This window comes from Channa argus, chromosome 14 (genome assembly GCF_033026475.1).
Source record: "Channa argus isolate prfri chromosome 14, Channa argus male v1.0, whole genome shotgun sequence".
Taxonomy (NCBI): Eukaryota; Metazoa; Chordata; class Actinopteri; order Anabantiformes; family Channidae; genus Channa; species Channa argus.
Genome location: NC_090210.1, coordinates 16,929,000 through 16,956,853, shown reverse-complemented (window position 1 = coordinate 16,956,853; position 27,854 = coordinate 16,929,000). Strand labels below are relative to the sequence as shown.

The 27,854-nt window shown below is 40.3% G+C and overlaps 2 protein-coding genes across 10 annotated transcripts in view; one reads left to right on the top strand and one right to left on the bottom strand.

Moving 5' to 3' along the window:
• The first annotated feature begins 308 nt into the window (after positions 1–308).
• Positions 309–15,930, top strand: emilin2a (elastin microfibril interfacer 2a). 2 transcript variants are annotated; one of them, XM_067475663.1, is made up of 9 exons: positions 316–733; positions 1,294–1,419; positions 3,484–3,674; positions 3,800–5,773; positions 12,194–12,547; positions 14,280–14,333; positions 14,625–14,684; positions 14,768–14,908; positions 15,278–15,930. In XM_067475663.1, exons 1-9 carry the CDS (start codon positions 588–590, stop codon positions 15,604–15,606), a joined length of 3,375 nt encoding a protein of 1,124 aa, XP_067331764.1. In that variant the 5' UTR covers positions 316–587; the 3' UTR covers positions 15,607–15,930. The 2 variants fall into 2 exon arrangements, with proteins under 2 accessions (XP_067331765.1, XP_067331764.1); XM_067475664.1 differs by lacking the exon at positions 14,280–14,333 and having other exon boundaries at positions 309–733.
• Positions 15,931–16,581: 651 nt separating this feature from the next.
• The window catches only part of lpin2 (lipin 2), a 23,534-nt gene continuing 12,261 nt past the window's right edge, over positions 16,582–27,854 (bottom strand). For 7 of the 8 annotated variants that reach the window (XR_010910670.1, XR_010910673.1, XR_010910674.1 and 4 more), the window contains 13 exons: positions 27,660–27,847; positions 25,996–26,089; positions 25,827–25,896; positions 25,615–25,707; positions 25,387–25,472; positions 25,045–25,192; positions 24,497–24,645; positions 23,218–23,304; positions 22,522–22,674; positions 21,405–21,519; positions 20,473–20,576; positions 18,162–19,382; positions 16,582–18,112 (listed from right to left, as the gene is read on the bottom strand). Coding sequence is in view for 1 of the 8 variants with exons in the window: in XM_067475665.1 (XP_067331766.1) it covers positions 19,238–19,382; positions 20,473–20,576; positions 21,405–21,519; positions 22,522–22,674; positions 23,218–23,304; positions 24,497–24,645; positions 25,045–25,192; positions 25,387–25,472; positions 25,615–25,707; positions 25,827–25,896; positions 25,996–26,089; positions 27,660–27,847 (1,432 nt within the window). In the remaining 7 variants the exon portion in view is untranslated. The remainder of the gene's footprint in view (positions 18,113–18,161; positions 19,383–20,472; positions 20,577–21,404; positions 21,520–22,521; positions 22,675–23,217; positions 23,305–24,496; positions 24,646–25,044; positions 25,193–25,386; positions 25,473–25,614; positions 25,708–25,826; positions 25,897–25,995; positions 26,090–27,659; positions 27,848–27,854) is intronic. The other variant, XM_067475665.1, reaches the window with a different exon arrangement.

Below are 27,854 nucleotides of genomic sequence, written 5' to 3'. Positions count from 1 at the left end.
ACTTTCTGTCTCCGTCCACACTCAGATATTGCTCAGCAAATTGCTCAGTTTGGCTTAAGAAATAGAATTTGTTCAGTGAGCTGCTCCACATCCTATATCCCCCACACCTCTGTTCACCAACAGTGCAGACAGAATGCAAATTACCACTGTTATCCCTGCCCATGAATATCATCAACACACCTTTCTGGGGGTTGCATTTAAATAACATTATCTTGTTATGTTGATCAGTGAAGTGTGAATTAATGGCTGTTAAGTGGCAGGCACTAGTGGCAGCATCTATTACTTTAATTAATGGGTCCACCTCTGAAACGTAATTGAAGCAAAACTTGACCAAAAGCCCGGACACCTATCAAAGGTAGGGGTAGGTTGTCGAGTTTGAGTTTTTGGGAGGAGGCTGTTGGCCCTGAACGTCATTCCAAGGGAGCTGCACTGAATGTGGACTTTCCCAAACTTGAGTTGCTAGAGTTGGATCCGTGACTGGGGCAATGTAACCTTGTTGTTTGGGTCCGTTGCGCGTGTTGATAGAAGAGTAGTGCTACGTTTTCTTTGTCCTTTTAGAGATATTTATTTTAAGAAGTTTGAGAAGTATGAACTGCAGGCATGGAGAGATGGACTGGCGATGGACAGTGATCACACTGCTGTTGAACTTTCAGTTCGTTTACGGGTCTCCCTCTTCTTATGACTTGTTCCAAGGGACTGGATACAGTGGTGTGGCACACAGACACAGAAATAGGTGGGTAACGGATTTTCTACGAACCGTTGTTTGAAAACATTTCCACTTTTCTCTTGTTGCGTAAGTCTGAACGTCTCTTTAATCCCACTTTTCCTGAAGATGTTAGCGATGCGGTTCTGTTGCGCAGTTGCCAACATAAGTACGACTTCCAAACTTTGAAATGCGCAGATCAGCCCACGAGTTTCCCTCTTATGGTCCAATGTAGGCTGTTAACATCCACTTTATCACCCTGGGACTAAATTTGGCTCGAGTTCGCCAGAGTTGCCAAAGGTGATAAGATTCAGATAAACACCGGAATGTCATTACTCCAATCTCTCTTCTACAAAAGATTATTGGTGTATTTACAACTGTTTACTGAGAAATTAAAATGGGCTAGCGAGAAAAGGGGAAGAAAACAATTAAAGGACGCACCCCTGAGGGAAAGCGCAGCAAAACATATGGATTTAATTATGATGCTTTTATTGCCAAATTACTCAAAGGTCCAACTATTTTCTATGGTATTTGCACAGTGTTCCTCCAAAATATCCACATAACTATAATATACAGTTCTTTTGCCTCAGGAATTGGTGCGCCTATGTGGTGCACAAGAAAGTGAGCTGCACCGTGCAGGGGAGTGTGGAGAGCTTCCAGGACCCCGTGGTGGCCCCCTGCCCAGCCTACCAGCCCGACTGCCAGCAACAAGTGACGTGAGCATCCGGGGAGCAACGGGAAAGGGTTGAGGGTGCATGTTTAGATGTATGAGACAGACTTGAGACTGGATACAAAATGTTTCTTTGAGAGAGACCAGGAGGCAGAAGTGTTCACAGAAATGTGACGGAAAAAACTCAGTTGGCAGAACAAAACACTCAAAGAGCACTGGTGGACAGAACTAGCACTAGAACTACAGTTAGACTGAAGATAATAAGTTAGGGTACGGTTGAGGTCAGGTTAAGCATCGTAGGACAGGACTGGGCAGGTTACAAGTAGGAATATGTTACAGAACCCTACATCTGTTTTTCTTGTTTGTCTGTTAGCTGCTGCCTTTAATGGATCATTCATCTGAATGTGTATGGGATTCATGGTTTATTAACTGCATATTCTATTTGGCACAGCTTTTACACTGAAAGCCTTTTCCCATTTATCTGGGCTTGGGACTCGTACTAAGGGTCCACTGGCTTGTGCAGCATCCGTGGTTGAACCGGGAACCCTACATCTATAGGCCTATCTGTGACTTAGTACAGTCTAAGTTTAAGCACGTGTTACTAGTCAGTACTAATTCTTCTCTGGGACAATGTACTTCGAACACAAAATACTGCATATTAGAGCAAGTTGTTCATTATATTTATTAATGATTAGGCCAGAATTGCTTTTTAAAATGTCTTAGTTTTCGAACTTGTACATAAGATAGTTGAGTTTTTTTTGGCTCTGTTCATCAAGCTATAAGTAACAAATCAAATCATTTACACCCACAGATTTTTCTTGGCTTTCCTAATTCTCCACATTTGTGCGTCTACTTTTATGTAGTATTGTTACCATACAAGCATAACAGATGTTTCACAGCTGTTGGGTTGTCATTAATAGTTTATGGGCTCCAACAGAAAGGAACATGATTCAAGATCCTGTTGTAGCTTTAGTTATCATTGTGGAAAAATTAAAGAATTTACTTTCAGTTCATTTGGAAAATTGTTTACACAATTAAAGAATTCTCATTCAAGTCCGACTCAGGAGCTGCACTCATTTCAGTGCTAAATTAATGTCCCTGCAAATGAGTGGAGTTTAAGATTTATTATCAGGGATCATTTGCAGTGTGTAATTAAAATAATTATCAATACATTACAAAAATATGCATTTTAACATGTAACAGCTGAACATGCTCTCGGCATTTTTCATGTCTTTCTGGCAGAGAGAGCTTTTCTCACCATCACTATTTTCCATTCCTCGAAGACTTAAATGACGATAAGTTACGCTCAAATAACACAGTTTGAAACTTACAGGATAAACAAGGCACTATGTTATTTTATAATGAATGACTGTAAAAAGGAGTAAGCACAGTCACTGAACAGTTAGCAGCAAAGATGTTGCGATTAATTATGTTTGACTTAGTTATTCTCATTATTATTTGTGAAACAACACATGCTGTTTGCCGTTTGTGATGCACTCGCACAATCACATACACAAGAGCCACTGTTATGTAAGAAAAGTTCCCTGGAAACTGATAATTCTTAGATCACAGGATTTCCATGTTCCTGTGTAAAGCAAGAAGAGCTGACAGTGAGTACAAACACCTCGATTTTTTTCTTAGTTTTTTCCAAGTTACAGTATGACATACAGTATCAGTTTCATATTTGCTCATATTAGGATGGGGTTTACGTACACATTGCAGCCATATTGTTGAGTGTTACTGTCTCACAGGTGGTTTGATTCGTCTTTCTATTTTTCAAGCTAGAGCAGCATTATCTGTGAGGGTGACAGCAGGGAAATGTGCAAAGATGACTGTTTCAAAACTGAACTTTCCAGATGTTCTGCCAGATATGACCCCTGCCTTCAGGGAAGTGATGTCATGTACTTGTTCTTGTTGTACTGTTTGCCTTGGCTCGAAAGTTTAGATTTTTATGTACTGAGGACCAGAGAACCTAAAAAAGTCACCTGTTAATAAATATGGATCCAGTGTTTTGCTAAATCTACTCTGCCTCTGCGAAATTCTCTTATTTATCTTCACACTTATTTGAGATTTTGACAGACTGTCTAATTACATCTTCCTTATTTTGCAGATACCATACTCGATTTAGACCCACATACAAGATTTCATACAAGACAGTCACAGAGTTACAGTGGAGATGCTGTCCTGGCTACCAAGGACCAGACTGTAAAGACCTAAAACCAACACCAGGACGACAAACAGTGCAGGGAACACAGCCTTACCATTCACCAAATCCTGGATATACAACCAGGCACACACAGAGTAAGAAACCATTTTCTGTTCAACTTGTTATGTTATTGTACCACAGTGTGACAATGGTCATAGAACACATTAATAATTGGTTTTTATTTGTGCATAAGAATCATTAAATTGTTATGTGATTATAGGGCCAGAGCGGCGGGAGACAGGGCACCACGAGGTGAGACATGGTAGCACAGATAAAGTGCGTGTTCTGGAAGGTGAGGTCCAGCGCCTCTCTCAGACAGTTGTGGATCTCCAGTCTGCTTTGGCCGGAGTAACCTCCAACCTCCGCACTGACCTGCAGGAAGACACAAAGAAGATGCTGGTGACACTTCTTAACAACATGCGACCACCAGACATTGCTACGACCGCAGGGACAGAGGAGACCCCAGCTGTGCTAGACGGCCATCAAGCTACCAGAGGTGGGATTGCAGGAGACAAGACCATAGAAAAAATAGTAGCTCGTTTGGATGATATCAACAATGCACTGAAGAGCAAGGACGAAGCTTTGGAAGATCTAAGAGGAACCATGACAAGTCATGAAGGGCAGATCCGTGTCCTAATGGATGCCTCCCAATCTCAGACTCCAGCCATAGCAGAGTTTGATGTCATACAGACCTACGTTGATGGAAAATTTGAGAAGCTAAAAAAGGAGCTAGACAAGACAGTAGAAGAACAGATATCTAAGCTACAGACCTCATGGAATGATAAGATCCAGACGTTACAGAAGACCTGTGAGGGCAGCTGTAACCAAGGTTTGGTAAGCCTGTCCAAACAAATGGACACAAAGGAGGCTGAACTGAGAAAGGAGATACGAACACTACGCCTGGACATGGCCGCCGCAGATGGACCTGTACAAACCCAAAGGCAGACAGATGCAGCTGAAGAGGAAGAGAATCATAGTGACCACAAAGACTTGTGGCGTGAGATTGATCGAATTGCAGAGGCTCACCGCATTCTAAATGTCCGCATTGACAACGAGTTGGAAAACCTGTTTTCACCTCGGGAAGACAGCAATTTCAGTCTCCAGATTCAGGAGCTGGAGGCGCGTATAAATATCACAGAACAAAATGCAGAAACTCATTGCTTCTACATTGAAGAGAAGTTGACCCGTATAATTGTGGATGAAGTGACAGAACTTCGCAAGCTTCTGGATGAGCGTTTAAACAGTATGGAGGACCAGTTCACCAACATGCTGGTGGAAATGAGCAACCACTCCTTCCCAGGGATGTTTGGTGAGTCGATGGACGACATACAGGCAGAAGTCAATAACAATAAGTTCCTCCTCCGAGGTTTAGATGATAAGCTCAATGCTGTTGAAGAGTTGTGTTCTACGGGATGTTCGGGGTCCTTGCCTAGTGTAGATGCAGGGCATTCTTTGCCCACACCTGATCTGGAGAGCCTTTTGAAGGACCTGAGTCAGTACAGGAATGACTTGGACATTCTTCACACAAATGTCAGTGGCAACACAGAGAAGCTCAGGCAACTAGAGCACCATGTTAAAGGGCAGTCAGTGGGAAATGAGAGACGTGCAAAGACGATGGAGGACTTCCAGAAGGAATTCATTAAACTCCAAGATGATGTGCTTGGTCTTGCTAGTGCTGTTACTGGGCTAAGTGATGCCTTGAGCCAATATGACCAGGATATGAACATAATGAATTCAACTTGCTGCCACGCAGAACAGAGTGCCACTGGGAATCCAGCAAGGGACAACTGGGGAACAGTTCCCATTAGTAGTCAGACGGCAGCCAGCAGACAGCAGGTGGAGGAGCTGGAGAACAGACTTGATGCACTCAGTAAACAGGTCTCATCTGAGCTGAGCCAATGTAGACAGAACACACAGGGTGTTTCTGATGACATCTCTGCTGTGGATGGACGAGTGACTAGACTTGAAAAGGTGTGTGGAAAGTTGGATGGGGTTTCTGCAAACATCAAAGAGCTTAAAGATGGGCTGGAGAGACATATCGCTGGTCTGCGGGACTACGTTAACAGAATGAATGTTACCTCTACAAATTATGGGGTGGACATCACCGCACTGAAGAATTCCATGCACAAGTTCGAGGCACAGCTGTCTGCAATGGACAAACATGCTGTGAAATATGTCACTGCCAAAGAGCCAGGTGAGTTGGTGTTTGACTGACAGTTTGATGATATGTGGTCTTAGAAAGGAAATTATCCCAGCACCTCTTGGGCCCTTTACTGAGATAAACCAAGCTAATGTGTGGTCAGTGCAGATGATGCCATGCAGCGGCAGGTACCTGTCATCACCATCATATGTATGCGCAAGTAATTCCATACTCCACATGCTAGCAGGTTTGGGAGCTCATTATTATGTGATATTCAAATACAGAAACAACCGACTAAAGTAACAAGTTACAGCATTAATGATTTCACATGAGAAATGAACCAGTGTCGCTTGTTTCAAATGCCAATGATTTTTCCCCCACCCACCCACAGAATGACCACATTTAAAGGTAGGCTGAATTTTTGCTTTTGTAGCGGGGGGGATGCAGTAATCATTCCAGTGGTGATAACAGCAGTCGGGAATCTGACGTGGAGGTGGGGCAGCAGTTGTTTAGCAGCGAATGCCAATATGGCTTTGATGAGACTGATTGTTTGTGTAGAGCATCTCATGAAAAAGATGTGTGTACACTGTATGTTGCAGTAAGAGCAGTTCTGATTCTAACAGCAGATACTGTTTGATTTCTGGAATTAGGATTAGCAGATTTTGCTTCAACAACTGGGCATAGTTTTAAAACTGTTCATTAAAAAGCAGTTATACAGTCTTTAATGGAGGCTCACATTAGCACAGCCAAGGATTAAAATAAGCCAACATAGTTGTTGAAATATACGGATTAAATAAACACAGTCTGTTTCTAGCTTCCTCCTTAACTTCTAGTGCAAGTTTATCACGTGTGTAACATCTGTGCAAACACAAACTTTTCCTGAAGATAATCTTCCATAAAATGCATTCTGCTTGCTTGGTTTACACGGAGGTTTGGAGCGAAGGATCAGATCCCACAAATGGCCACAGGGTATTTCCCAGAGTGGGAGGACACGAGTTCACTGGGCCTCCCATGCTCGCCTCGAGTATGTCATTCAATATGTCCCGGCACCAAGAGGCAGAGGCCAGCCCTGGAAACTTCCTGTGACTTAGACTGATGTTGTCCAAAGAATTCCTCCAGATTTTCTATAAGTAATGGGGCAGGTATGACTGAATGTTGAATTCATACATGCCAAGCTCAGATTTTATTCCAGTCTCAGCCCTCCCCAACCACTCTAATGATTTACTTGCACTGTTTTGAGCCTCATTGCTCCCTGAAGTTAATGTCAAAACACCCTTGTAGACTGTTCCATCTTTCCCACTCCCTTTATGAACAAATCTTTCTTGCACCATGACATAACTTTGTTACTCATACCACAGAGCTGCACGTCTTGACCTCAGTTCCCAGAGACAACACACACAAATAGTCTCATACCCCCTACACCTCTCTACCTTCCTCTGTTTCTTGGTGCTGTACACATACCAACCTCCAGAGATTCCCGTATGGTGACCTCAGCCTGATGTGTGGAGTCTGGTCCTCATTAAGGGCCCTGACTCACTGCTGGAGCCAGTTTTGACGGAGAGGGGAGAAGCAGGGCTCCACACCCTGGACCAGATGCGCTGACTACCCTCAGCAGTGATGTCATGACTGGGGCCCCATCCGTGGTGCCTCCCTTTCTTAAACCACTGTCCAGAACAATGGCGTGATAGAGATCTGAGGAGCAAAAGAGGGCGGATGTTTTATTGGTTGCGGTGAAGATGGATCGAGTGCATAGATGCATTTTGCATTTCACTCTTTGGCAAATACGGCCCGTTATTTCCAAACCGTGATATTTGATTTCATTACCGTACATGGAACATTATACTGCTCTTCTTCCCAGCATTATATCAGACACAACTGTAGTTTACTGTAGCAAGATAGTGGGGAAGGTTCGTCAGGGATCTCTCTGTATGAGTACTGGTTATTTAATACTCATGTACATAAGCTAATTATATTATATAGCAACAACAGAGATATTTAAAGGAAAAGCTCAACACTTTGAAAAGTATGCCGGTTTGCTTTCCTGCCAAGAGTTAATCACACTGACAAACCATCAGCACCGAGCTAATTTAATAAAAAGAATGGACCCCCTGTGTCTGTCACTTAGATTTATGTATGAACTAAACCAACAAGGTTTAACATTCAATTAATGAGCCATAAAGGTGCTGATAGTGAGGTTATGTGACATTTAAGCCTCAGTGGCTGTTTCCCCCCCCTTTTCCATCTTTGTGCTAAGCTACAGTTGGGATTTAAGATTGTATCCACTTAATTTAAATTGTCAAAAATATATTTTTTTAAATCAACATAATATTTAATGCAAATGCAATTGTTCATCAGAAATCAGAAAAAAATTTATAATTTCAGGAGTTTAAATTCCAAAAATTACCATTTTTGTTTTGTTTTGTTTTGTTTGAAAATAATGAAAATTATATTGGTGCATATATACTTTGCAACAATTGATAGATTATTTTAAAAAATAACTTAATTTAATTTAATTTTTAATAGCTGAATTAAAAAAAAAAAAACAGCTATAAACTGCTGAGTTTTTGCCCCCCCACCCCCGGTAAAACAACTAAACGTCACCTGTATTCTACTATACTGTAAAAGTATACAAGTACTGGTGGACAGATTTTGTTACTCTGGACGGAGTTGGGTTGAGTGTTTCCCATCTTTGTGCAGAGTTAAGATATCCACTCTCTGATATCTTCCTATTTACAGTTCAGTAATGAACAAGCAAATCACATGTCCCATAAAGTCTAGCGTTTACTTTAGAGGCAAATATCGTCAAATTCTCTTTTGCTTTATACTCATGGTCTGTATGGTAAATCCCAGGAGAAAGGTGCGTGGCTGAGATTTCATGTTTTGGGAAAGAGAGAAAAAGTCAAACACTTCCATGTAAATCCCAGTTCTGTGGGTGTGGTGGTGGTGGTGGTGATTGAAAGCCTACTAAAATGTTTCCTCTCTGTATTTGAGGTCATAGTCTCCACACAGTCATACGAAGACCCTGAGGAGGCCGCAAACAGATGAAGTGTTGTAATAACACAACAGAGAGATTATGTGTAATAGCTTTGCCCTTGCTCAATGCGACTGCTGAGTAGAATTGTGTGACTTGCAAAATGTTGGCATTGCTTTGCCTTCAGCAGCTGCTGCAGCAGAGGTCTGCCAGTACAACTTGTACATACAGATTATATATGTCTCTTGATGTTTGTTTTCTTTCCAATAGTGACACTTGTGGTTCAGCAGCAGTGTTTCTGTCGCATCTTTTATTTTTGGAAGAGATGTAATATCTCAAAGAGTGAAAATGGCTTAATAGAGGTTATTTCGAAATGTAGGAATATGGAAAGTACTTCTGTTGTCAAAGAGTTTGAGCATGCTGTTCCTTACTCAGATGGTGACTAATCAACCTCCTTGTGCTGAATTTTCTCACTCAATTCTCAAGCTGTTTTTTTTTTCTTCTTTTCGATCCCTCCTTTTTTTGGACACGATCCCAGTCCAGCTCAAATGACTTCCCTGTTGTTTCCTTCCCTCTCTCTTATCTCTGAATTGCTCTCTCTTAACTCCCTCGTCAGTCTCTCCTTCTGTCCAATTTTGTTTGTCCAATTTGTCCTTCCAAGAATGCCAGAGGACTTTCTTTCTACGCTCACTCCACCCTGTCCTGGAAGTATCCATCGACAGATGAGGGGGAAAAAAAAAAGTTATGTTAAGACAGGGATAAAATAAATGCTTTGATTTCATGGATCAATGCTTTGCAACTGATCATTCTGACTTTGTATTGGAGAGACAGGCACTAAGATTGACTGTCTACCGTGATGAGGGAATACAAGAAAAACATGACATCAAAGACCTTTTTGAAGTCAAAGGCTGTCTATTGGGAAAGAATGGAAAATTGTATTTGACACTGCCACACACACACGCACACAGTATATTTAGTTAGCACCAAAGTTTTGAGGGAGTGCTTTTACTGTGGCAGCTTGCCTTGACAGGTTTCTAGAGCTGTGAGGCGACGTGTTTCCATCTCTGACCCCGGGAGCTCATCTGGAAGTCTTCAGAGGAGAATGGACCCAGATACACAATCAGCATCTCTGGGGTCTGCCATGTAGGGCTCAATTTGAACCTCTCATCATTAGTACCACTGGAGGAAAAATGGTGTTGAGGATTAAATTGTGTCCACGTGTGTAGAAGGACAAGGAAAATGGAAATTTTATGTCACAGTGATGCATTATTGTACGTGTCTCTGACCACCACACCCAGCTCTATGCCATGTGACACCGTATTTCATCATGTGACATCTACTCGACACTTTCAGACACATCCCCCCCCCCCCCCAGTGTCTCAATCCGCCTGTAAGCAGGAACATCTGGTTCTGGTGATGGTGTTGGTTGCACCAGCATTCTGTTGCGTTTCTGTCTGTTTTTCAACTTTGTGGTTGCCCCCTTAGCGAGACAGAGGCTGAGAGCTCATGGGAAATATGCACTCAGGCAACTGGCATCCTGAAGGAGGCACGGGGAGGAAATGAAGAAGAGATTTCTGATTATCTCAGTACAACATGATTGCTGGGTTTAATTTGTTTTTGATTATATGTGTGGTTTCTCAGTAGCTTTCGGTATCACTTGGGGTAAGAAGGACGGATTTTGTTGGTGAGATTTTATTTAATAAGAACAGCGTCTGATACCTTTCATAATAATACAATTGCTTGCAGGTACTTTGGGTCGATCACTTTGCCTCAGGTCAAGACTAGATAAATAGTTAATTGTTTTACTGTTGTTGGCTTTGGCACAACAGTCATTAAAGCTAAATTATTATTTTAGGGCTTAAAGCTGACTTTCGATGTAAGAGTGAATGTTCATCCTTCCCCCCCGAAAGTTGTCCGACAAATTTCTTTCATTAATTTAAGAAATAGCAGTTAATTTAAGGTCCACTGACTCCATTCTTTGCACTGCACATCAGTGAGGTAAATCCGTTCATATAAACAGTGGCATGCAGTTGAAAGCTGTAGTCAACTCAAGAATGATAAAGTAAATTTACTTTAACTGAATTGTTGTCCTGCACTGAGCTTGTTTAAAGTCAGTATTTCCCATGAAGGTGTGTGTAACATTAGCCAAGTATGTCAATATAGTGCTTCTCCAAATTTCCAAAGTCTGCTTTCACTACGAGAGTGTTTACCAGCCAGTGTTCTCCATCGCCGTTTGCTGAAACAATGCCGCGGTACCTGGTGGATTACAGCCACCATCTGCTAAAAGAACACCGTCAGCAGTAGTAGTGTAAGTAGTACACACAAAGCAGAGATCAGGCCAAAACTCAGCATCAGCAGTACTAAGTTTTTAGGCCTAATTAGGAACATTACATGCTAACATGCTAATCTACGTATATGCACATTGGACCTTCTAATCCTGGTCTTGTGGTAAACAAAGTGCCATCAACTTTTTGGTTCGTGCTTCAGAGTCCAAGGCCTGTGGTTATGACAGCTAACGATTAAAATTCCATCAGATATGTACAGATGACCAAAATGTTAAATGGTGTATATTTGACATGCACCATAGTTTTCCACCACCTTAACTTCCTCTTGGGATGAGGTTTTCAGCCAAGTTGTTGGCTTGGCTAACATTTTATGTGTATTTCTACCACCATCTCCAGGCTTTACATATGTACTGTCCTCGCAGAATCTTTGTTGTTGTTTGTATTCCTTGAGAGCTTCCTGAAAGACTGTTTCCCACCAAATCCAAATGTACAATCATTTGCAATAAGTGGCCATTTCCTGGATGTGAGTGTCTGCGGCTGAACGACATTACTGTAATTCTGTTACACTTGCTCCATTTATGCCCGGCTTTGCCCACAAGGTTTAAATGGCACTACAGATGCAATATGCAGCCAAAGCACTAAGCACCAAACAAGGCATTTAATGTTCAACCCCCTTGATTCCACCTTAAATAGTGTGACAGAAATCTGTCTGACACCTGGGTGCAAGAAGGGTCAGCGAAACCAAGCAGGTACTGAGATTATTTTTGTTATTTGTCCGTGCGAACCTCTCACAGCATCACTTCAATGGCTCCAGTGATGTTTGTGCCCTCGGGGGGTCTGGCAAGCATCCAGCTGGTTTCTCTTTAGATGCTTCACACTGACCGCCTGCTTTGCTTTTATTGAGGGTAATAATGGTAGAAAAAGAAAAAAAAAAGCTCACAGGTGCAGTGCAAGCCAGGTCTAATTTGGCCTGTCATCAGAAAATAAGTCGTTAAAAATTCACAAGAGAGGTGAGGGATGTGATCTGAATGTGAGAGAGGAAGCAACATTTGGAAACAATGTAGGAGGCTTGTACTATTGCAGTCACAGCAACTTTCATCAGGGTTCAAGGAGACGACCAGAGGCGTTTTAGGCTTCAGGCTTGGTTACAATGTAATTTGTACATTTAAATATATTCACAATCCTGCCTTTGTTTTTCTTTTTCTTTCACTTTCCAAGCAATGACCTTAAGACCGGAGAAGCCTGCTTCTTTGCCAGATTCCACCCAGACCAGACCCAGAATAAATCAAATCCACATCCCTTTCATCATCCCACCGCCGCCAACCAACCCCCGACAGCCTTACAGTGCCAGGCAACCACCGCAGCCCGACACACACAGGATCAAGGTCAGTCCACCAAGCCAGCCGTTCAGCCACCAGCAACCGGGCCCCCCCAGCGTGCCCCTGCTTCCCATAAGGCCTGTGGTGGAGTCGGGCGAGGCAGGACCGCCGGGGTACGTTCGCAGGGTGACCGTGCGGAGAAACTCAGTGGACTCGTCTAACATGGCTGTTAATGGGTTTGCTGGAGGACCAGGTGAGTAGCACTAACAGTCACGATGACCTCTGTTGTTCTGCAGCTGAAAATGCTCTAATTTCAACGTTTCCTTAGGTGATAAAAAAAAAAGTTTTAAAGTAGAGCCTATAATTTACAGCAAAAACTAAATACTGAAATACTACTTTTACCTAAATGTATGAAAAAAATAATAAGGAGGAACACAGAAATACAGACAATTTAGTTTTAGGGCACTGACAGGAGAACAGCAGACTCAGCCAGTGTCCTTTTATAAAAGCAAAACTACATGTGGCACAAATACAACTATATTATATTATCCATGGTTGTACACACAACAATGGGATCTACTAGTTCAATAAACCAGGTAAACAGCCTGAAGTGCATTTAATTAAGTCTGAGTTAGTAAAAGAGACAGAATAAAAACTGTTTTCCAACGTTTGTTGTCATATGGATCCTGCTCCTCGCTATATTTTGACAACCTTTTGATGGTTACAGCTACAGAGGGACGCCGTTCTTCTTGTGCTTCGATACTGATTTGAATTGTAACCAAATGTGATACATTAACAAAAAATACTCTATATCTAAAAATACTTAAATATGAGTTCCCTCTGTAAACTTTGCTTGTAATTGTTTTGTAATTTCTATGCCTTGTTATGCAATATTATTATGTCTGGTAATAATTAAAGTGGTACTCAGTAATTCCAAATATTTGCAGTTTTACCAAGTTGTTTTCCCCAAATTCTTCCCCTGCTGCACTTACTGAACAAATTAGTCTCGGTATAGTTTTCGAGTATTTTATTGATGTCTAATACAAACTAAATAACTACACTGTGATTCAAATTGTTGCCGAGTCAGAGTCTACTTTGTATAGAAACATTAATGCTAAAGGAGGAGTCTGTTGTCTCTGCAATTACAAGGTGGACCTCCCATATCATCATGTCTGACACTGTGCCATGTGTGACATAACACATGTATTTGCATCTTCCATGTTGACAGTTAATAGTCCACACCAGGGAGACTCAAACTGGCATCGTCTGTTTTGTTCTCACTCGTCGTCGCCTTTTTCCACACACACACACACACACACACACACACACAGAGTACCCATAACACGGGTTTAATTAGCAGTGTTTTTTCCTCACCCACACATATGGAGTTCTATACCAAAAGGCTTTTAAAAAGCTCCAATTGGATGAAAGACAAGACAGTCACGGCTCTGGACTCAATTAACTGCATAGAGGACGATGAGGGAAACAACAAACAATTGGCTTTGTTTTAGCTTTCACTTGGACATGTTTTGGCAGCAGAGAAATAGTTTGGTTTCTGTTCACTGTTTGTGTGGGATAAGAAGTCATGTACCTTCCTATTAGTCTAAAATCTAAAGCAGGAAAACAAGTTGTATATTTAAAATGAGTTGCCATCTTTGGTGAAGAGTTGTTTTGTCTTTGATTTTGAAATCCAACAGCAAAAACACCTACAGTTTTAAGTTAACTTAAAGATCCCGAGGAAACTAAACACCTGCAGCTGTAAATAGATCCTGCTGTCATGAAAAGGCCAAAATCAAAGTCAACCTGATTCAAAAGGCCACTTGTAAAACCAATAAAAATATACCATCAGCAAACTATCCCACAATGTTTTTGCCACAATGACCAGATGGAAAACCAAACTACAGCCTCTGGCAAAAGAGGATTCATTAATTCTTCCACTCGGATGATGAAAAACATGAGGTTTGTGTCATCTGTTTTATTTGCAGGCTTTCCTCCTCTGCAGCCTGTGTCTTTCAATCCTCAGTCAACAGGCCGCCGAGGTATTGTAGCAGTTCATTATCAGGTTACACTGCATGCATCTGCAGGCTTTGCCACTCTACTGCGTCACTATTGGAAAGGCTGTGAATAATTTGCAGCCTGGGAGTATGAGGGAGTGAGAACTGGATGTGTTTAGTTTAAGGAGGCGTGGGTCGACTGTGGAGGGATTGTAGCTCCTCCACATGCACTTAGCAGCAAGTTTAGTCCTGGGCTTCATGGCAAATGTTACATTTCATGATGATGGAAGGAAACGGCAAGATTAAAATAGTTGACACTTTCTTTGTACCTTATAGTTCCCGTAGCAGCAAAGGTGCCATGGAACCCAATGTACCAAGCTCGAGCTGAATCACCAGGTAAATCTCTCACGTACGTGTTTGCAAGTGAGAAATGGACTTTGAAATCACACCCTAAATAACTCACCTGTTTCTGCATGTAGTTTCATTCGACAATGGCCCCTTTCCAGACCCCTTCTCCTTCTCTGCGGGCCTCACACAGCAGCCCTTCTCTGGGGACTTTGGTATCATTTGTTTTAACAGGGTCCTTGTCAACGATGGTGGACACTACAACCCCCACACAGGTACCTCCCCCACCCAACCCTTTATACACACACACACACACACACACTACATTTTTGCCATCACTGGGGCCCTATTCTTCAAGATTTTCTGCCTTAAATTTAATTTTACCATTTAAGGCTGTGCAAGCCTATTTCTATGTGAAAAATGACTCAAAGAAATGTCATCCATTGGTGCTTCTCCCGAGATCTATGAATTGACTGGACAAGCTGGAATTTTGCTTGTTTGGAAATCAACATACATATCTTTGTGAACCTGTGCAGCAAACACAAGATATTGGTGTGTGGACGTGTGCTTCAGGCAACTTCATATTGTAGGTTGATAATGAAATGCATGAAAAGGAGTGAACGTGACCTTTCGTACCTCTACAGGGATCTTTACTGTACCACTGGATGGGCGATACCTGATTTCAGGCCTGCTGACAGCAAAGCAGGGTCAACGAGTAGAGGCCGTCCTGTCGGTGTCAAACCGCAGCATCCAGAGGCTGCAGAGCTCAGCAGTTCCTGTGGCTAGTCAACGCTCAGCCGGTGGTGACTGCGGCTGCGGAGGCTCTGTGTCTTTCAGTCTGATCTTGCCCCTAAAAAAAGGAGACCGTGTAGGTCTGGTTAGGACCGGAGGCCAGCTGGCCACCACCGAGGCCAGGGAGATCCTCTCCACCTACAGCGCCATCTTCCTTTATGCACCACAAGCCAAAAGATAGCTGGAGCTCAGCAAGGAAGTAACCGCAAAGATTTGTTCCAAAGGAAGCTGCACTGGAGGAAATGTTTTCACAGATTATCTGTGATACTGCCATTTTACCACATGGGGCAAATGTGTGAAGATCCTCAGCTATTAGTTCAGTTAAGGTGTCATTAAGTTGCAATTTGTAAGCATTTTCCCCAAAGATACCAGCATAAAGGAAGCAGGACTTGTCTCTAAAATATTTGATCATCCAATTGCATTTTTGTACCCATTTTGAATGTCTTGTGTAAAAGTGTTTATAAATTAACATTAAAGTTCATAAAACCATTTTTATTTTAACAAAGCTATGTCAGAGCCTTGATATAAGTTCAGTATGCTCAACATATCAGTGGAGTAAATTTTTGGTTGGGTAATAAATCTTGATAAAACAACAGTTCACTGTGTAATTCACACTAGAGATGAACAGAATGATTGATGATTAATAAAAATACATAAAGATTAATGTGCTTTTAGCAACGCAACCAGCTTTTAGTAATGTTGCAACGTTGGCTGGCAGAAATGACACCAATATAGACTAGACTAAAAACTAAATGAAAGTCATGATATAAACTGGAGAGGGATGGAAAAATAATAAATAAATAAATAAAAATTCTCTTTCGCTCACCTTCCCAAAAGAAAACTAAGAATCAGGTAGTGTATTTATCAGTTCAGCCTCTGGTAACCTTAGAAAGGAGAGGAAAATACAGATTTCTACTCACCTAACTATCATCTGTTCTATTGAACAAAGAAGAATCTGGAATGACTTGAGGGATTTAAACTGCAATAAAATGCATCAATAAGGAAAAACAAACAACAAACAAGCGACAGAGCAGAAGTTACTCCACTAGCCTGTGGTTACTGTTGAACTTTCTGACACTGACTCAGAGGCAGAAAATGTGTGGCACGCAGTTGTATTCAGTTAGAAATTTTATTTAATACAAATATGACCACAAGCCACACTTTGTTAGCTTTATTAGGCCTGTCTTTGTTTTCCTTCTTACAACAGATTTTGTTCTTTAAACATACTTTAAAACAGCACACACTTAAGGTATTTCTGTTGGTCAGACACAAATAGCAAGCATTACCTCAAAACAAACATAGTCCCACAGAGAAAAGAAAATACACTTTTTAAGAAATAACACAAAAAGGCATCAAAGATAAGAGAATGTGATGATCAGCACGAGAACATACAATATTGTATACCACATATCCCAGGGTGGTAGAGAAGTGTGATTCTTCCACACAAGATGCTTTACTTTCATAGAAAGAATGGAATTCCTTTTGTTAATTATAAGATATCTATTTGACTTCACCAAACTTTATACACGAGCAAATCTAAGCAAGACAAACATCTTAATAATCACAAAAACATCTGAGCTATAGAGTGAGTGTGGAAGTTATGACAACTAATGACAATGTGACTATGTTGGGGTGACTGTCATCATTTGTGCTTATTTCTTCCCATTGAGAGTTTTTTTTGTTTGTTTTTTTCCCCCCCCATGTCATGCCTCACTCTTTACTTCATGATTCATGTTTTTTATTTTTTAAATCCTCACTCGAGCACATTATGTTACGGTTACATTTGTGCTGGAGGTATGGTCCACATCAAGTCTTTTACTAAAACATACACTCCTAATGCCGGCAAAGAGCTTTAAAATAAAAAAAAAAAACGCTTCCTGTACACTGTCAAGTACCCACTGGCACTTCCTCTGATCACCAGAGGCATGGGATCAATCTCTTCCTCAATCACACAAACGTGAATGGGTAGCTGTGATACTACCTTTATGTCTTAAGCACCACAAATAACCAATTTGTTTTAATACCAACATTTCCCTTGCAAACAACAAATATTCATCACCTTTGAACAATTAGTTACATTTACTTATGATTGCTAAACTTTGTGGTGTCAGGTCATTCACACAACAAGGAGGTACAACTGGAACTCTTCATTCTGCATTGCTTTTATAGTCTATGACACCTTCAGTGAAGTGCATGGGGTTGAGAGGTGTGCTGTGTTGTGAGTCTGCGTCTCTAGGTGCAGGTTAGACAAAGTGCATCGGACAAATCTTGTTAAAGCCATTGAGGGAGCATAAGCAACAGGTGCACAGAGTTGCCACCCAACAGCAGCAGCAGTATTTAGGTATGCATGTACACACATTCACACACTTGCATTATCCCATAGTCATCCTACAGAGAATTTCTGCAACAGAAATCCTTCACATCAAGCACTTTTAAGCTGCTGTTCCAACTCAAGTGTTGTCTTATACATTTACACACTTAATACTAAAGCTGTGGATTCTGAGGTTTGCTCAGGAATGTGTATGTGCACTATATGTTGACAGCTACACTCTAAAACAAGAAATACAGCTTGTTGTGAAAATGGAATACAAGGCTTAAAAAAAAAAAAAAAAAAAAAAAAAAAACCGTACAAAGCCTATCATTTACGATTAAGTGCATGTTAACCTGTGACCAACCACACAAAATACCTGATCTGAATAACTTCCATGTTAACCTGTGACCAACCACACAAAATACCTGATCTGAATAACTTCCACATTGCACTGATGATAAATTACTTTCATCAGACAAGCAAAGGCATAACAATAAAAAAAATTAATAACTTAGACATATGAATTATCATAAACAATAACTGCATTGGCAACAAAACACTTGGATTAGTGAGAACTTGAATGACTGAATAAACATAATAAAATAGCGTGACAATATAACATGTAGCTGCATTTAGGTTGTTATAAGCCACGCACACCTTGTTCCACCTTATTAGTAAAAGTATACCCCAGGTTTGACCTTAAAAATTAATACCAAATATGAAGGTTTTAGCGTCTCTAGGTAAAAGAGGCCATCTGAAATCTGTTTGTCCACGGTTTGTCCAAAGTGATATAAGGAACAAAACTCTATGGCCACGGTACCTTTTTCTACAGTAGGCTTTTGGAAATGGTTCACAGTTGGTGTAATCTGCCATTTGCTAGCTACTGTCATTGATTTAGCGCAGATTTAGGCCTTCAAATAAAGGCTGTACACTGGCTTCTAGTTATACACTATAGCCACAGCAAGCTATTACTGACACAGTACTAATGATTCATGTAAATTGCCCATCCTGTTTTAATGGTCAGTGTGCCTTTTTGGTTTTCAATGTTTTATTTCACGTCTTTCGGGTGATTCAAGAAAACTTCTCTTTCCTGTACAGCTTTGACTCTAGTGCTAAAGGCCAATGCCTTGTGTGGGGCTTCTGTCGATCCCCCTGATCACAAAAGCAGGCCATCCTGTCTGCTAAATGCTGCAGAGAACAGAGATGTGTCTCTGATCTTAATCCCTGCACAGAGTGCTTTTTCAGATTCTTCAGCAATTATTCATCAAGATTTACTGTTCTGGGGATCTCTCCACTTATCTCTAAAGGCTAATTACAGCTTACCAGTTTTGTTTTTGTGTTCATGGTTATTACCCTGTTACTGTGTCACACTCATTGTAGAGCTGTGTGTAAGTTCTATGAAATGAAGTTGGAGTTCCAGTCTATGGGTTTCCTGGAAATGCATTCCAGTGTGCAGTCCAGGCACATGTATGTGTATACCTGGGTATGCATATGTGCTGGATCAGAGCAGTTCATCTGGGTTGATGTCCGGTATGGGCTGTCTCCAGTAACAGAAAGAGCTGTACTCTGGCATGACGAAGGCCTCGTTCTGCTCTTTACTCAGCAAAGGGAACACATGCTCCACAAGCTCACTAAGTCTGCCATAACTGTAGAGGAAAAGATGAGATCAGAAAGACAGAATGAGAGACAGAAGGAGTGAGAATACAAACAGAACTGTGACAAATTAACTGTTAAATTGTCAAACCAGGAACAATTACTTGTCTAGTTATTGATTAAGAACTGAAATGTGATAAATAAAATTAAAAGCCTTGAATATAAAAACAGCTTGAAGCTTCCTTAAGGTTGCACAACACCATGTGTATGTAGCACTAATACAGACCACCTTATAAAGGTGGTATGGCAAACTCTCCAATTTAAACATCCAGCACATCAAAAGGACACAGAGGCATGCTAGTATAAATATGACATCTTTTCATGTCTCATGTTCACCATTTGTTTTGGCCTCAACCAACTCCAACAGGTTACACTGTATATGACTCTTTAGCATGTTCAGCTAACTGCTAACTTAGTGTGGTGTTTAGTGCTTGGCAGGCAGCATAAAGTCAGTTCATATAAGCATTTGGCTAAACTGAAGATTGATGGGAGCTACTAAGAACAATAACACTGAGGATCTTGAAACCACAATAAAAGACCTGGAAGATGCTAAAATACAAAAGGCCAGATTTACATTACATATTTAAGACTAAACTCTGAGGCAAAAAAAAAAATAATGAGGTGGAAAGAGGTTTTGGAAGGAAGGGGGGACAAAACCTACCATTCTGTGCAAAAAATACCTAAAATTAATAAGAGACTTCATATTAAGATTTCAGGTTATTAAAGTAGTAGGAGAGCCCTTCTAAAGTCATTTTAGGATAAAACGGCCTGGTTGAGGCTTCCCTGTTGAGCAATGGACAGGGAATTTTAAACGAAAAAGGCTGCAGCTTGGCATGTTTGATATTACTAATTTCTAACCCAGAGGCCTTACACCTGCTTCAGATAAACTTTAATTAAGAAAAAGGCTTTTGGCTTGTTCCTCCAGGGGTCGCCACAGCGAAACATGTTCCGCACGTTAATCCCTCCTGCCGCAACCCTTCCATTTTGTCCGGGACCGGACCACCTCATATGGGCACCTGACTGTGTAAAAAAAACAAATAAAAGACTTCCACACAGGAACAGAACATTTACATATGTACTTACGAGGACTTGTTGCCTTTGGTCTGCTCCTGGATCAGTTCTCCTTTGGGGTTAACTGTAAAGATCCTGCACACTGGAACTCCCACCTCCTTATAGGCAAACACATCCTGTATGGAGACATAATTGTTAAAAGGCACAACCAATGACCAAAATGTAAAGTAAACGGAGGCCACTGAAATAAATAAATAAATAAAAAATACAGGGTTGGTAAAAATATCAAATTTAAATGAACATTTATTATGTTTGTGATTATAGGCCCCACAGAGTCTTAAACAGAAGTACTTAAAAGCCCACAAAACGCTCATTTTAATAAAGTAAACAAGGATAATAGGAGACTGGACCTCCAATTCATATAAAAGCTAAGTAAAACTGTTTTTAGGGACATCAGAGATGAGAACACATTCAATTACGTAAATGTCTGAAATAAGCCATCATACATAATGCACACTGGTGCAGACTCAAATAAGGTTTAATAGCAATCACAGATTTCCTGTTTGTGCTCCACGTAATGATAATATCTGTAGAATAACTGTATTGCAGAGTATTAGCAAGACTGAGAGTGTTATTTTGGTTTTGTATTTTCTGGCAAGTGACAGTGACAGAGAGGTTCCATGGCTGAGCAAGTGCTTCTTCTGGGTGTTTATGCAGCTGAGGATGGATGCTGTGCCTAGCTGAAGCTCTTTTTTGCAGACGAAGTCACATGGGACCACACTCAGCCAGACAGTGACCTCAGCTAAGGTTCAGTCCAATACTGAATTCATAGGTTTGCTAATTGATAGTCAAAGTGTCATGTTGATGTTACAGGCATCATGACTACATGGACTCATGGAAAACACAGCTCATGGGCATTAAAAAAAAACAAACAAAAAAACAAAAACAAAAACAAGTGCTTTAATGCTCTGGAGTCTGACATTTTGAAACATCCATTAACTCACATTAGTTCGATTCCCAAAGGCAGCATAAAATGGCTGCTTGTTATGCTGGAAAAGATTCTTCATGTCTGTAAGGCATTCAATCTTGAAGATCTCTGGTTTCTTCTCAATGACTTCCCTGAAGGAAAAGGGACAGTTTGATTAGTGACACGTGCATGTCCTTACCCTGGGTGAAATCTGAGTCAGTTAAAAAAGCCAAATAGAAATTTATAAACTTCTTTCTTTAGTCCTGTTCTAGACTCTTTAGTTTAGATTTAGCTTGTCTTTATTATACATGCAATTATTACCCACAAAACATCAATAAAATACAGCATAAGAGGGCCATATAAATAAATAATTAACTACAGAAATTCCCAACAAATAATAATCTTCTATTATTGTAGACTGTGGAGAAGAAGATAGTGGTCATCCTACAGTTGTTGGTTTGATCCCCGGCTTCTCCTGTCACATGTCAAAATGTCCATGAGCAAGACCCTGAACCCCGACATGGTTACTCCTGGTGAGTGTTGGCCAGCTGCATAGCAGCTCCACCATCAGTGTATGAGTGAGTGTGTGATTGTGAATAGATGAATAAGAAGAAGTGTAAAGTGCTATTAAGTGCAGACGATTTTACCATTCTATTATATACTGCCCATTGTTAACAGATGGAAATTAAGTAATTCTCTTTTTCTACATAATTAATGAACAAATGAAACAGTCAATCACACATCAAAATAAGAAACTTTTGGGGCTTAAACACCTAAAAGTGAAAACAATAGTAATAAGTACAATTTTAAAATCACAAAACAGCAAATAATTTAGTATTGTTTTGCATACAATTCAGTTGGCAAACTGATGCCAAGTTTACCAACAGTTTTTTTCTGTGCCTTATGGGCCTAAGAATATGAATGGCTTGTCATAATGAGCAAGGATTTGAGACAGAGGAGGATTTTCAGTCTAACATACTGGTAGATAATGTGGATTTAAGTTTGAGGACAAAAAAAAAAAAAAAAAAATATATATATATATAGGTTGCTTGAAAACCAAATTAACACTTGGGGATAATCAGAATATAACTGCTGAGGAAAAAAGTACTAGAATTGAAGACAAGCTGGGATTTACAGTGTATGTTTTACTTTACCTATGAAAAGCAGAGAAGAGGCTGCTGGGAGATAACATGAGAGGTCCCTGGGGCAGAATAGTGCCTCCATCATTGACCCACTGCAGGTACCCTCTTGTCATGTCTGCCATGCCAATAGCCCGAGCTGAGCAGTACAAGAACTTATAGCCATTCCTGCCAATGGGTAAAGATTTGCTCATTAAAAGTTGTTCCAATACACTTTATTAGCATGACGATCATTAACAAATATAGCACTTTTATTAGATCACTTATATTGGATGCTTTCATAATGCAGAAATCATACCAATTCAAATGCTAATTTTGCTGGGGAAAATTTTATTTACTACAACTGCCCATGGTAACTACAGCCCATTTCCGCTGATGTGTACGTAATGTTCTGTTTTCCCTATGATTAAAGTAGCAAACATGGGTCAAGATTGAAGTTTCAAACTCACAAAACAACGTAAAATTAGAAAAGTGTGTAAACATGGAGTTTTGTGGCATTTCTAGTTTGTACAATCATTTTGCTTTGATTACAGTTAAACTTCCTGAGTAATCCCACCTCAAAGCACACCACACAAACACTGGAAGAAAAAAAAAAAAAAAAATCAAATCATCTAAACAGAGACACAAATGGGAATGAAACCCAGACAGACCTACCCACTGACCCACCATTCATCCTTCCTCTGTGGATAATCAGTGTTGTTTTACACTTACTCAGCTACTGAGTGGTAGAGCTTTGCAATGCCCTGGTGGGTCCAGTCCTTCCCTAACTGTGGCAAGATCTGTCCAAACACATCTGACCTGAAACATTACAAAATGCAAATATTAGTGACATAAAGACAGGGGTATCCCCATCTCACTGAGAAACTGCAGATGTACAGTAATAGAGAGAGCATGTGCACGGAGGAAAACCAGGCAGATTAGAACAGAATTTTCACAGGAGGTCGTTCCATAACTACTTTACCATTCCATCATAAATATTGTAGAGAACATTATGGACTGTTCCCCACTAATGAGGATTACTGGCCATAGGGGAAGCACCGTCTCAACCTCAGCTTATGGGGGTGTAAATGTAAATGAGTTCATTATAGCTCTGGTACTCTTTCCCCTGTTACTCAAAGAAAGCCACATGTCAAAGGTTGGCCTAAAGGGTCAGAGATAATAGGGCTGCAGTCAATCTAGACCTGTTTGATGTTGACCAACTTTGAACCCCTCAGAGCGAGCGTCACAAAGGTAGCAGGCCTCAGTTTTGTGTCAGAGATGGAGCTGGCTTTTGACAAATTAAAAAGCTTAACATAAATATAGCTGCTTAATAAGGATTAATATTTGCTATCTAACAAGGACTTGAATGTGTCGACATAAATAAAGTTGCAAGAAAACTGCAAAACTTTTATAAATCTGTGAAACGCACATCCTGATACTTTCTTTTTCTCATTTAACAATACGTGATCCATTGATGTATATCATTTTGAGCCACGGTTCAATCCACCAGTATACCTGAGATGACAAGCCTAGTCATCAAATACAAAGCCTTATTTCACAGTATGAGGGCAATTTATAGACTAGGGATTTTATAATAGCACTGTACCTCTACAGATGCTTGCTAACTTATATATTCCTTTTTCAGAGAACATAGACATAACAAATCATGATCTGAGACTGATGTCCATAACATGATATAGTGCTGATTTAGCTTGATCTGAATTTAACAGCTACAATATATTACAAAAAAAGTGAGTGATGCTACTTCAAAAGGTACGAGTAACAGATTGATTGATCCTCAGATACAAGTAAAAGAAATGTTTCATATTTATTATTACAGTAATTAATGTGAGTGCACCTGGTGATAGTTTATGAAATGCAATGCAATGCAATTATATGCAAGGAAAATCCCCTGCAATGAGACTTGGACAATGTAAGAAGTAAAAAATAAAATTTCTGTGTACATTTTTACATCTGGTAACACAAAGTATCATTACTCAGACACACGTACTTGGTGATGGTGCCATCAATGTCAGAGATAATGACTTTGTCATCCCAGTTCCACAGGTAGATTGTACCCTCACAGCGGCATGTGCCCTGGTATTGAGTGGTGATGCTGAAAGTCACATCATTAGGTCCCTCCTTTAGTTTGAGACTGGCCTGGCAAAACAAAAAGTAGGACAAACAATCCATTTGAGGCACACATCTACTAGCTGTACAGGCATTACGATCCTGTAAGATCTGTTCTCCCACAGCATCATTACTGTGCACAGGTCTTTAGAGCCCCCTACAGATTACAAGTTGAGTAAGCACATGCAATGCATCCTTAGTCAGCAGAGGGAGCTCTTAACTACCAAAATAAACACTAAAGCACAAAACCCACTGAGAACCCCCAAATCGTCCATTCTGACCAGCTACAATTATTTGAAAATCAAATTCTTCAATAAAAGTACAATTTAAGGAACATGGAATATTATAAAGGTTACTGGGCAGCATAACATTTTAGTATTAAAGTAGATTATTTGGAGAAAAGACAAGCACGTGTAAAAATGTACTTACTATCTGATCAGAAGAAATGCGAAGTGACTTCCTGTAAGTGTGTGGGCTGGTGTGGTGCTGACAATCGCCTGGCGGCAGCCTCTCTTGATAGGATGCAGCACTCACCTCCTTGGCCTCTTCATCGCTGGAGGTGTCTCCTGCTTTAGGCCTACACAAAAACAGCAGGTATGGTTCTCAATTTTAATAAGTTAAAAGGAAAAACAAATGTTTAAACCCAGTAAAAAATGCTTTACACAGAGCCTTTGGATAGATGTGAGAGAAACTGTGGATTTTTTTTTAACTATTTTGTTCCATGTTACTAAACTTAGTTGACTTAACACAAATCCCCTTGGTATCACTTACGGCAAGGCCAGCTTCTCTTGAGATATGGAGGGTCCTTCTTCTTCTTCTAATTGAGACTCCTCCTTAATTTCAAGCTTAGACTCTGACTGCAAAAAAATAATACAAATTACATTGCTAAGAAAGTAGATCTAAAAATCAAAACACATTCATTTGAGTCTTGTTAAGACTCAGAAAATGATAGTAGCTTGTTTTGCAACAACCTATGCACTTCTGATTACATGGGCACACCTGCTTGATTGTGCTATCAGCCCTCTTTCGCCAAAACCACCAACGGCCTGACTTCTTTGGCATTTTCTCCTTTACCCAGGCCTCCTCTGTAGCCTGGAATAAACAAGACATGACAAAGACAACTAATAGTTAGGTAGCATGCAACTATACAGTGATCCACAATTACACATAACAAGTTTGGGGGGAAAAAACAAAAACAAAACTTTGAATACCTTTGGTAAATTCTTCTGAAATGCTTGAAGACTTAAAATCAAGGGTGCAGCTAGTGTCCAGTTATAATATCTGAGAATGTAGAAATTTATTTAGAACCAAATATTGACCTTGTAGTTAATATACAGGTCTTTAAAACTTTTCACTTGTGAGATCAAAATGTTTACTTACCTATTTCCAATTTTTACTACCAGGTTGGGGTTATCTATAATTGCTGGATTTTCTGCAAATTCATGATAGGTGATGATGTGCTCCATGAACCTTTCTGCAAACACAGAAGGGAGAGGGACATTAATTAAAAACAGCAGATGAAAAAGGTCAGCAGTGGTGAGCCATAACATCTTACTAAAAGAAAAACGATTCACACCTAAAGGTCACAAAACTTTTCTCTGCCAACAACAAGAGATGAAGGCTTCTGAAACACTCCAAGAGTAAAGTGGTAAACAGATTGATAAGGCCAATTTGACATTTATAATGTATCAGCTTTGACCAGTGTCTGAGCTGACACCAGCTGATTAATAAAAAATGCGGACACATTTATAGCCCACACTGCCCGGATTTCACCCGCATATGTGACTGAACATTAGAGTCAAAAAACTATTCACATGCATCAGCATGTGACTGTAGTTAGTTGATGATGCACCTTTCTCTCTAGTTATGTTGTCTTTGACCTGGGGCAGAGCTCAGCTACTCCTCATACAGTAGACAGAAGGAAGGACAGGGTGAGGAAAAATCTTCACTAACGGGTATGAATGTTGTTGCTACAAAGTAAGTAGCTTCAGTGAACCTGTTTAACAAGTAAAAGAAATTCTGAAGTAATTCAATATCAGCTCTGCCCATGTTCTCTCATCCATCACGTTAATCTGGTTGGCTAATCAGTTGTTACTGTGATCACGTTTAAGGCACAGCTACCATACACTAACCATTTAGCTGAATGTAGTCAAGTGTTGAATGTGAGCAACGGCTGGTGTACTGACAGCAGCCCACATCCCCCAACTCACCCCTTCCTATACCAAGAGTAACTACCTACCCAGCAGTGAATCACACGAAAGAGAGGGGGAAGAGAGGATCAGTCATAATGACACAAAGTGATTAATGTCAGGGCCACTATTGATTTTATTGATGTTTGATTTAAGGATCTATGTTGAGACTTTTCCATAAATTAAAAAAGTTTTAACTCTTTTCTTAGTTTATTAGGGACACCTATAGCCAACAGTAAGTCTGTCTGATCAGACAGTCCAATAAATCCTTTAAAAAAAACAGTTATATTTAAATTGACAGTAGTTTGAAAATATATTGTTGTTACTGCAGAAATATTTTTAAAATAAAAATGTGTTCAAATCTGGTCCAAGTAAACCCCTACTCACTATAGTGTATTCACAATTTTTTTGTAGTGTGCAAATGTTAAGTGTGTAACATAACATGGCATTATATACTGGCCATTGGGAAAACACCCCCCAGGAAGAAGAAAAAAAAAATTATTACATACAGTAACTGTACTGTATTTAATTATTGACATGACAGACAATAAAAAGAGACCGAAGAGAGAAAGTCCTGTTAGAGTAACACATGAGGCATGTGTAGTGTTAAAAGAAAGTGTGGGTTCAAGCATTGTTAAAAGGTAAAGGTACGGAGTTATTATTTATTTAATTTATCTAAAAAGCTTACACCACCTGAGGCTGCATATCTTCTATAGGGTTTAATTCAGCACAGATCTTTAGAGTTACACACTAAGGGAAGCACTATGTCTCTATGGCTGAGGTTAACTTTCTATCTTGCATAAAAGCACTCAAGTGCACTTTAAGTTGCATTTTTTATGTGTCATTCTGTTGTACCTTTGGATATTTCAGCATTTTCTGTGAGGCCTCCACACAGCGAAAGGGTGACGTCAGGCAGGTCACTGGCTGAGTCAGAAAGACACTCTGTCCCGCTGTCAGCCGCAGCACTCCCCACCGACTGTGGAGACTGTGAACCAGAGCGTATCTCTGAGTCCATCCAGTGCTTAGTGGCTGCTTCAGAATCACTGGGCC

Excerpts from the sequence above, each read along its gene's own strand:
- emilin2a (XM_067475663.1), top strand. The coding sequence starts at position 588 with ATGAACTGCAGGCATGGAGAGATGGACTGGCGATGGACAGTGATCACA. Across the intron at positions 734-1,293 it reads GCACACAGACACAGAAATAG|GAATTGGTGCGCCTATGTGG; the intron begins GTGGGTAACGGA and ends CTTTTGCCTCAG. Across the intron at positions 5,774-12,193 it reads TGTCACTGCCAAAGAGCCAG|CAATGACCTTAAGACCGGAG; the intron begins GTGAGTTGGTGT and ends TCACTTTCCAAG.